At 39.2% G+C, this 11953-nt stretch overlaps 1 protein-coding gene across 1 annotated transcript in view; it reads left to right on the top strand.

Annotated features, from left to right (window-relative positions):
- The window catches only part of LOC306918374 (uncharacterized protein), a gene marked incomplete at its 3' end in the record, with an annotated part of 52509 nt that extends 43664 nt beyond the window's left edge, over positions 1–8845 (top strand). Inside the window, exon 3 of the mRNA XM_079531274.1 lies at positions 8722–8845. Coding sequence (XP_079387400.1) covers positions 8722–8845 — 124 coding nt within the window. The remainder of the gene's footprint in view (positions 1–8721) is intronic.
- Between the last annotated feature and the right edge of the window lie 3108 nt (positions 8846–11953).

Consider the following 11953-nt stretch of genomic DNA (forward strand, 5'->3'; position numbering starts at 1 on the left):
GTGATGGTAACAGAGGAGACAGAAACAGTGTTGTTATTGTGGTGATAACAGAGGAGACAGAAACAGTGTTGTTATTGTGGTGGTAACAGAGGAGACAGAAACAGTGTTGTTATTGTGGTGATAACAGAGGAGACAGAAACAGTGTTGTTATTGTGGTGGTAACAGAGGAGACAGAAACAGTGTTGTTATTGTGATGATAACAGAGGAGACAGAAACAGTGTTGTTATTGTGGTGGTAACAGAGGAGACAGAAACAGTGTTGTTATTGTGGTGGTAACAGAGGAGACAGAAACAGTGTTGTTATTGTGGTGGTAACAGAGGAGACAGAAACAGTGTTGTTATTGTGATGATAACAGAGGAGACAGAAACAGTGTTGTTATTGTGATGATAACAGAGGAGACAGAAACAGTGTTGTTATTGTGATGATAACAGAGGAGACAGAAACAGTGTTGTTATTGTGATGATAACAGAGGAGACAGAAACAGTGTTGTTATTGTGATGATAACAGAGGAGACAGAAACAGTGTTGTTATTGTGATGATAACAGAGGAGACAGAAACAGTGTTGTTATTGTGATGATAACAGAGGAGACAGAAACAGTGTTGTTATTGTGATGATAACAGAGGAGACAGAAACAGTGTTGTTATTGTGATGATAACAGAGGAGACAGAAACAGTGTTGTTATTGTGATGATAACAGAGGAGACAGAAACAGTGTTGTTATTGTGATGGTAACAGAGGAGACAGAAACAGTGTTGTTATTGTGATGGTAACAGAGGAGACAGAAACAGTGTTGTTATTGTGGTGATAACAGAGGAGACAGAAACAGTGTTGTTATTGTGATGGTAACAGAGGAGACAGAAACAGTGTTGTTATTGTGATGGTAACAGAGGAGACAGAAACAGTGTTGTTATTGTGGTGATAACAGAGGAGACAGAAACAGTGTTGTTATTGTGGTGGTAACAGAGGAGACAGAAACAGTGTTGTTATTGTGGTGGTAACAGAGGAGACAGAAACAGTGTTGTTATTGTGGTGGTAACAGAGGAGACAGAAACAGTGTTGTTATTGTGGTGATAACAGAGGAGACAGAAACAGTGTTGTTATTGTGATGGTAACAGAGGAGACAGAAACAGTGTTGTTATTGTGGTGATAACAGAGGAGACAGAAACAGTGTTGTTATTGTGGTGGTAACAGAGGAGACAGAAACAGTGTTGTTATTGTGGTGATAACAGAGGAGACAGAAACAGTGTTGTTATTGTGGTGGTAACAGAGGAGACAGAAACAGTGTTGTTATTGTGATGATAACAGAGGAGACAGAAACAGTGTTGTTATTGTGGTGGTAACAGAGGAGACAGAAACAGTGTTGTTATTGTGGTGGTAACAGAGGAGACAGAAACAGTGTTGTTATTGTGGTGGTAACAGAGGAGACAGAAACAGTGTTGTTATTGTGATGATAACAGAGGAGACAGAAACAGTGTTGTTATTGTGATGATAACAGAGGAGACAGAAACAGTGTTGTTATTGTGATGATAACAGAGGAGACAGAAACAGTGTTGTTATTGTGATGATAACAGAGGAGACAGAAACAGTGTTGTTATTGTGATGATAACAGAGGAGACAGAAACAGTGTTGTTATTGTGATGATAACAGAGGAGACAGAAACAGTGTTGTTATTGTGATGATAACAGAGGAGACAGAAACAGTGTTGTTATTGTGATGATAACAGAGGAGACAGAAACAGTGTTGTTATTGTGATGATAACAGAGGAGACAGAAACAGTGTTGTTATTGTGATGATAACAGAGGAGACAGAAACAGTGTTGTTATTGTGATGGTAACAGAGGAGACAGAAACAGTGTTGTTATTGTGATGGTAACAGAGGAGACAGAAACAGTGTTGTTATTGTGGTGATAACAGAGGAGACAGAAACAGTGTTGTTATTGTGATGGTAACAGAGGAGACAGAAACAGTGTTGTTATTGTGATGGTAACAGAGGAGACAGAAACAGTGTTGTTATTGTGGTGATAACAGAGGAGACAGAAACAGTGTTGTTATTGTGGTGGTAACAGAGGAGACAGAAACAGTGTTGTTATTGTGATGATAACAGAGGAGACAGAAACAGTGTTGTTATTGTGGTGGTAACAGAAGAGACAGAAACAGTGTTGTTATTGTGGTGATAACAGAGGAGACAGAAACAGTGTTGTTATTGTGGTGATAACAGAGGAGACAGAAACAGTGTTGTTATTGTGGTGATAACAGAGGAGACAGAAACAGTGTTGTTATTGTGGTGATAACAGAGGAGACAGAAACAGTGTTGTTATTGTGATGGTAACAGAGGAGACAGAAACAGTGTTGTTATTGTGGTGGTAACAGAGGAGACAGAAACAGTGTTGTTATTGTGGTGATAACAGAGGAGACAGAAACAGTGTTGTTATTGTGGTGGTAACAGAGGAGACAGAAACAGTGTTGTTATTGTGGTGATAACAGAGGAGACAGAAACAGTGTTGTTATTGTGGTGATAACAGAGGAGACAGAAACAGTGTTGTTATTGTGGTGGTAACAGAGGAGACAGAAACAGTGTTGTTATTGTGATGGTAACAGAGGAGACAGAAACAGTGTTGTTATTGTGATGGTAACAGAGGAGACAGAAACAGTGTTGTTATTGTGGTGATAACAGAGGAGACAGAAACAGTGTTGTTATTGTGATGATAACAGAGGAGACAGAAACAGTGTTGTTATTGTGATGGTAACAGAGGAGACAGAAACAGTGTTGTTATTGTGATGATAACAGAGGAGACAGAAACAGTGTTGTTATTGTGATGGTAACAGAGGAGACAGAAACAGTGTTGTTATTGTGATGATAACAGAGGAGACAGAAACAGTGTTGTTATTGTGGTGGTAACAGAGGGGACAGAAACAGTGTTATTGTGATGGTAACAGAGGAGACAGAAACAGTGTTGTTATTGTGATGATAACAGAGGAGACAGAAACAGTGTTGTTATTGTGGTGGTAACAGAGGAGACAGAAACAGTGTTGTTATTGTGATGATAACAGAGGAGACAGAAACAGTGTTGTTATTGTGATGGTAACAGAGGAGACAGAAACAGTGTTGTTATTGTGGTGGTAACAGAGGAGACAGAAACAGTGTTGTTATTGTGATGGTAAAAGAGGAGACAGAAACAGTGTTGTTATTGTGATGATAACAGAGGAGACAGAAACAGTGTTGTTATTGTGATGATAACAGAGGAGACAGAAACAGTGTTGTTATTGTGATGGTAACAGAGGAGACAGAAACAGTGTTGTTATTGTGGTGGTAACAGAGGAGACAGAAACAGTGTTGTTATTGTGATGGTAACAGAGGAGACAGAAACAGTGTTGTTTTTGTGATGATAACAGAGGAGACAGAAACAGTGTTGTTATTGTGGTGGTAACAGAGGAGACAGAAACAGTGTTGTTATTGTGATGGTAACAGAGGAGACAGAAACAGTGTTGTTATTGTGATGGTAACAGAGGAGACAGAAACAGTGTTGTTATTGTGATGGTAACAGAGGAGACAGAAACAGTGTTGTTATTGTGATGATAACAGAGGAGACAGAAACAGTGTTGTTATTGTGATGGTAACAGAGGAGACAGAAACAGTGTTGTTATTGTGATGATAACAGAGGAGACAGAAACAGTGTTGTTATTGTGATGGTAACAGAGGAGACAGAAACAGTGTTGTTATTGTGATGGTAACAGAGGAGACAGAAACAGTGTTGTTATTGTGGTGGTAACAGAGGAGACAGAAACAGTGTTGTTATTGTGATGATAACAGAGGAGACAGAAACAGTGTTGTTATTGTGATGGTAACAGAGGAGACAGAAACAGTGTTGTTATTGTGGTGGTAACAGAGGAGACAGAAACAGTGTTGTTATTGTGATGATAACAGAGGAGACAGAAACAGTGTTGTTATTGTGATGGTAACAGAGGAGACAGAAACAGTGTTGTTATTGTGATGGTAACAGAGGAGACAGAAACAGTGTTGTTATTGTGATGGTAACAGAGGAGACAGAAACAGTGTTGTTATTGTGATGGTAACAGAGGAGACAGAAACAGTGTTGTTAATGTGATGATAACAGAGGAGACAGAAACAGTGTTGTTATTGTGGTGGTAACAGAGGAGACAGAAACAGTGTTGTTATTGTGATGATAACAGAGGAGACAGAAACAGTGTTGTTATTGTGGTGGTAACAGAGGAGACAGAAACAGTGTTGTTATTGTGGTGGTAACAGAGGAGACAGAAACAGTGTTGTTATTGTGATAACAGAGGAGACAGAAACAGTGTTGTTATTGTGATGGTAACAGAGGAGACAGAAACAGTGTTATTGTGATGGTAACAGAGGAGACAGAAACAGTGTTGTTATTGTGGTGATAACAGAGGAGACAGAAACAGTGTTGTTATTGTGATGGTAACAGAGGAGACAGAAACAGTGTTGTTATTGTGGTGATAACAGAGGAGACAGAAACAGTGTTGTTATTGTGATGGTAACAGAGGAGACAGAAACAGTGTTGTTATTGTGATGATAACAGAGGAGACAGAAACAGTGTTGTTATTGTGATGGTAACAGAGGAGACAGAAACAGTGTTGTTATTGTGATGGTAACAGAGGAGACAGAAACAGTGTTGTTATTGTGGTGGTAACAGAGGAGACAGAAACAGTGTTGTTATTGTGATGGTAACAGAGGAGACAGAAACAGTGTTGTTATTGTGATGATAACAGAGGAGACAGAAACAGTGTTGTTATTGTGATGGTAACAGAGGAGACAGAAACAGTGTTGTTATTGTGATGATAACAGAGGAGACAGAAACAGTGTTGTTATTGTGATGGTAACAGAGGAGACAGAAACAGTGTTGTTATTGTGATGGTAACAGAGGAGACAGAAACAGTGTTGTTATTGTGGTGGTAACAGAGGAGACAGAAACAGTGTTGTTATTGTGATGGTAACAGAGGAGACAGAAACAGTGTTGTTATTGTGATGGTAACAGAGGAGACAGAAACAGTGTTGTTATTGTGATGGTAACAGAGGAGACAGAAACAGTGTTGTTATTGTGATGGTAACAGAGGAGACAGAAACAGTGTTGTTATTGTGGTGGTAACAGAGGAGACAGAAACAGTGTTGTTATTGTGGTGGTAACAGAGGAGACAGAAACAGTGTTGTTATTGTGGTGATAACAGAGGAGACAGAAACAGTGTTGTTATTGTGATGGTAACAGAGGAGACAGAAACAGTGTTGTTATTGTGGTGATAACAGAGGAGACAGAAACAGTGTTGTTATTGTGGTGGTAACAGAGGAGACAGAAACAGTGTTGTTATTGTGGTGATAACAGAGGAGACAGAAACAGTGTTGTTATTGTGGTGGTAACAGAGGAGACAGAAACAGTGTTGTTATTGTGATGATAACAGAGGAGACAGAAACAGTGTTGTTATTGTGGTGGTAACAGAGGAGACAGAAACAGTGTTGTTATTGTGGTGGTAACAGAGGAGACAGAAACAGTGTTGTTATTGTGGTGGTAACAGAGGAGACAGAAACAGTGTTGTTATTGTGATGATAACAGAGGAGACAGAAACAGTGTTGTTATTGTGATGATAACAGAGGAGACAGAAACAGTGTTGTTATTGTGATGATAACAGAGGAGACAGAAACAGTGTTGTTATTGTGATGATAACAGAGGAGACAGAAACAGTGTTGTTATTGTGATGATAACAGAGGAGACAGAAACAGTGTTGTTATTGTGATGATAACAGAGGAGACAGAAACAGTGTTGTTATTGTGATGATAACAGAGGAGACAGAAACAGTGTTGTTATTGTGATGATAACAGAGGAGACAGAAACAGTGTTGTTATTGTGATGATAACAGAGGAGACAGAAACAGTGTTGTTATTGTGATGATAACAGAGGAGACAGAAACAGTGTTGTTATTGTGATGGTAACAGAGGAGACAGAAACAGTGTTGTTATTGTGATGGTAACAGAGGAGACAGAAACAGTGTTGTTATTGTGGTGATAACAGAGGAGACAGAAACAGTGTTGTTATTGTGATGGTAACAGAGGAGACAGAAACAGTGTTGTTATTGTGATGGTAACAGAGGAGACAGAAACAGTGTTGTTATTGTGGTGATAACAGAGGAGACAGAAACAGTGTTGTTATTGTGGTGGTAACAGAGGAGACAGAAACAGTGTTGTTATTGTGATGATAACAGAGGAGACAGAAACAGTGTTGTTATTGTGGTGGTAACAGAGGAGACAGAAACAGTGTTGTTATTGTGGTGATAACAGAGGAGACAGAAACAGTGTTGTTATTGTGGTGATAACAGAGGAGACAGAAACAGTGTTGTTATTGTGGTGATAACAGAGGAGACAGAAACAGTGTTGTTATTGTGGTGATAACAGAGGAGACAGAAACAGTGTTGTTATTGTGATGGTAACAGAGGAGACAGAAACAGTGTTGTTATTGTGGTGGTAACAGAGGAGACAGAAACAGTGTTGTTATTGTGGTGATAACAGAGGAGACAGAAACAGTGTTGTTATTGTGGTGGTAACAGAGGAGACAGAAACAGTGTTGTTATTGTGGTGATAACAGAGGAGACAGAAACAGTGTTGTTATTGTGGTGATAACAGAGGAGACAGAAACAGTGTTGTTATTGTGGTGGTAACAGAGGAGACAGAAACAGTGTTGTTATTGTGATGGTAACAGAGGAGACAGAAACAGTGTTGTTATTGTGATGGTAACAGAGGAGACAGAAACAGTGTTGTTATTGTGGTGATAACAGAGGAGACAGAAACAGTGTTGTTATTGTGGTGATAACAGAGGAGACAGAAACAGTGTTGTTATTGTGGTGATAACAGAGGAGACAGAAACAGTGTTGTTATTGTGGTGATAACAGAGGAGACAGAAACAGTGTTGTTATTGTGGTGATAACAGAGGAGACAGAAACAGTGTTGTTATTGTGATGGTAACAGAGGAGACAGAAACAGTGTTGTTATTGTGGTGGTAACAGAGGAGACAGAAACAGTGTTGTTATTGTGGTGATAACAGAGGAGACAGAAACAGTGTTGTTATTGTGGTGATAACAGAGGAGACAGAAACAGTGTTGTTATTGTGGTGGTAACAGAGGAGACAGAAACAGTGTTGTTATTGTGATGGTAACAGAGGAGACAGAAACAGTGTTGTTATTGTGGTGGTAACAGAGGAGACAGAAACAGTGTTGTTATTGTGATGGTAACAGAGGAGACAGAAACAGTGTTGTTATTGTGGTGGTAACAGAGGAGACAGAAACAGTGTTGTTATTGTGGTGACAACAGAGGAGACAGAAACAGTGTTGTTATTGTGATGGTAACAGAGGAGACAGAAACAGTGTTGTTATTGTGATGGTAACAGAGGAGACAGAAACAGTGTTGTTATTGTGATGATAACAGAGGAGACAGAAACAGTGTTGTTATTGTGGTGGTAACAGAGGAGACAGAAACAGTGTTGTTATTGTGGTGGTAACAGAGGAGACAGAAACAGTGTTGTTATTGTGGTGGTAACAGAGGAGACAGAAACAGTGTTGTTATTGTGATGATAACAGAGGAGACAGAAACAGTGTTGTTATTGTGGTGATAACAGAGGAGACAGAAACAGTGTTGTTATTGTGGTGGTAACAGAGGAGACAGAAACAGTGTTGTTATTGTGATAACAGAGGAGACAGAAACAGTGTTGTTATTGTGGTGGTAACAGAGGAGACAGAAACAGTGTTGTTATTGTGGTGGTAACAGAGGAGACAGAAACAGTGTTGTTATTGTGGTGGTAACAGAGGAGACAGAAACAGTGTTGTTATTGTGGTGGTAACAGAGGAGACAGAAACAGTGTTGTTATTGTGATGGTAACAGAGGAGACAGAAACAGTGTTGTTATTGTGGTGGTAACAGAGGAGACAGAAACAGTGTTGTTATTGTGATGATAACAGAGGAGACAGAAACAGTGTTGTTATTGTGATGATAACAGAGGAGACAGAAACAGTGTTGTTATTGTGATGGTAACAGAGGAGACAGAAACAGTGTTGTTATTGTGTTGGTAACAGAGGAGACAGAAACAGTGTTGTTATTGTGGTGGTAACAGAGGAGACAGAAACAGTGTTGTTATTGTGGTGGTAACAGAGGAGACAGAAACAGTGTTGTTATTGTGATGATAACAGAGGAGACAGAAACAGTGTTGTTATTGTGGTGGTAACAGAGGAGACAGAAACAGTGTTGTTATTGTGATGGTAACAGAGGAGACAGAAACAGTGTTGTTATTGTGATAACAGAGGAGAGAGAAACAGTGTTGTTATTGTGATGATAACAGAGGAGACAGAAACAGTGTTGTTATTGTGGTGGTAACAGAGGAGACAGAAACAGTGTTGTTATTGTGATGATAACAGAGGAGACAGAAACAGTGTTGTTATTGTGGTGGTAACAGAGGAGACAGAAACAGTGTTGTTATTGTGATGGTAACAGAGGAGACAGAAACAGTGTTGTTATTGTGATGATAACAGAGGAGACAGAAACAGTGTTGTTATTGTGATAACAGAGGAGACAGAAACAGTGTTGTTATTGTGGTGGTAACAGAGGAGACAGAAACAGTGTTGTTATTGTGATGATAACAGAGGAGACAGAAACAGTGTTGTTAATGTGATGATAACAGGGGTGACATAAACAATGATAACAGGGATGACAACCAGAGTCAGAGACCAGAGGCTCCAAGCAGCACAACGAGTGGCATCTACTCTCTCACTTCTACCGGACTCTCTTCAGACGTCAGTGATGAACCTGGACCTTCACGCTCAAAGTAAGATCATTTTAAACTCTAATCTTTTCGAGAATGAATAAAGGTTTCAATCAAAGGTCGGAGTCAGAATTGTTATAACGGTGATGACAGAAAAAAAGCTAAACAGAGAATACACACTGGCAGAATTCCTGAGCACTGTGACTGACACAAAACTAAGACAGTCCTTGACCAGGTACAGACTCTGTGAACACAGCCTTGCGATAGAGAAAGGCTGACACAGACAGACCCCGCTCCCATGGCAAGACAGACTGCACCCACTGCACGCTCCCATGACAAGACAGACTGCACCCACTGCACGCTCCCATGACAAGACAGACTGCACCCACTGCACGCTCCCAAGACAAGACAGACTGCACCCACTGCACGCTCCCATGACAAGACAGACTGTGCACCCACTGCACGCTCCCATGACAAGACAGAGTGCACCCACTGCACGCTCCCATGACAAGACAGACTGCACCCACTGCACGCTCCCATGACAAGACAGACTGCACCCACTGCAGGCTCCCATGACAAGACAGACTGCACCCACTGCACGCTCCCATGACAAGACAGACTGCACCCACTGCACGCTCCCATGACAAGACAGGCTGCACCCACTGCACGCTCCCATGACAAGACAGACTGCACCCACTGCACGCTCCCATGACAAGACAGGCTGCACCCACTGCACGCTCCCATGACAAGACAGACTGCACCCACTGCACACTCCCATGACAAGACAGACTGCACCCACTGCACACAGACTGTGGTGGAAACAGAGCTACACTTAACACTTTTCATGTCGGGGAATTTTTCAGGAATAAGGTCCTAGAGTGCCTAGAAAGTCTGACCTCTCTTTAGAAGTGTTTAAACGAGTTGAGTTGAGATGGTTTCAACTTCAACTACAAAGACACAAAGCTACTAATATTTCACCTACTAGTACTCAACTAGTCTGTTACCGTCCATCACTAGTTACTAGCGTCATGCTTGTGTGTGTGTGTGTGTGTGTGTGTGTGTGTGTGTGTGTGTGTGTGTGTGTGTGTGTGTGTGTGTGTGTGTGTGTGTGTGTGTGTGTGTGTGTGTGTGTGTGTGTGTGTGTAACATCAGTTAACTTATTAACGTTCTGACATTTAACAATGAGTGAAGCAATGCGTGCCAAGTTGGCAAGTTTCGTTTATAATTATATACATAACTCGCGCTGTTTGCTTGAAGATCTGTCCGTGCAGAGACCCGCCTGTCAAAATGAACTGCTCTACAAGCTCATTGCGGCTGTTGTATATCATTTAAAGCTCTGTGCAGGCTATGATGACGTATTTCGATATTTCTTGTTGCCTTATATGGTGTGGGATGGGCGTGGATGTTCCATTTAACCAGGCGACACCAGGCGAATCGCTTGGGAAAAATGCGGAAAAGGATACACTCGCCGATCCGCACAAATGAAGTGATTATACCAGCTTCCCTGAATAAGACGGGAGCAAATCGTAGGTTGAGCGGACGGATAAATACGCCTACCAATACGATCTGTTTCCGCATTATTTACACTGTGACGTATTTCTCCTTTGTGAATGAGGACCATTAACACTATACAATATACACTATAACACTATACAATATACACTATAACACTATACAATATACACTATAACACTATACAATATACACTATAACACTATACAATATACACTAACACTATACAATATACACTATACCACTATACAATATACACTATAACACTATACACTATAACACTATACAATTACACTATAACACTATACAATATACACTATAACACTATACAATATACACTATAACACTATACAATATACACTATAACACTATACAATATACACTATACCACTATACAATATACACTATAACACTATACAATATACACTATACCACTATACAATATACACTATAACACTATACAATATACACTATAACACTATACAATATACACTATACCACTATACAATATACACTATAACACTATACAATATACACTATACCACTATACAATAGACACTATACCACTATACAATATACACTATAACACTATACAATATACACTATACCACTATACAATATACACTATAACACTATACAATATACACTATAACACTATACAATATACACTATACCACTATACAATATACACTATACCACTATACAATATACACTATAACACTATACAATATACACTAACACTATACAATATACACTATACCACTATACAATATACACTATAACACTATACACTATAACACTATACAATTACACTATAACACTATACAATATACACTATAACACTATACAATATACACTATAACACTATACAATATACACTATAACACTATACAATATACACTATAACACTATACACTATACACTATAACACTATACAATATACACTATAACACTATACAATATACACTATACGATGTACACTATAACACTATACAATATACACTATAACACTATACAATATACACTATACGATGTACACTATAACACTATACAATATAAACTATAACACTATACAATATACACTATAACACTATACAATTACACTATAACACTATACAATATACACTATAACACTATACAATATACACTATAACACTATACAATTACACTATAACACTATACAATTACACTATAACACTATACAATATACACTAACACTGCGTGAGGTGCTTCCAAATGACTGAAATCAGTTGTGGCGACTGAGAACTTTAATCCATGCAGATGTGAAATGGGACTTAACAATAACAATTATTAAACAAATTGAATTCACATGATAATTATAGAAACATTTCTATGATTCCAGAAGTCACCACAGAGCAGAGTCTCCAACAGCCAGCTGTGTGTCTATGAAGAGTGACTGGTCTAAAGGAGATCCCCCTAACTTCAGTAATGAACCTGGACCTCCTGATTCACAGTATGTCAATTCTCCTGTACAATATAGACACTATAACACTATACAATATACACTATAACACTATACAATATACACTATAACACTATACAATATACACTATAACACTATACAATATACACTATAACACTATATTGTTGAGCTTGTAGAGCAGCTATTTTCGTTGCGCGAGGTGCTTCCAAATGACTGAAA

The sequence above is a fragment of the Electrona antarctica genome, assembly GCF_951216825.1.
Source record: "Electrona antarctica genome assembly, contig: scaffold_448, whole genome shotgun sequence".
In the NCBI taxonomy this organism is placed as follows: Eukaryota; Metazoa; Chordata; class Actinopteri; order Myctophiformes; family Myctophidae; genus Electrona; species Electrona antarctica.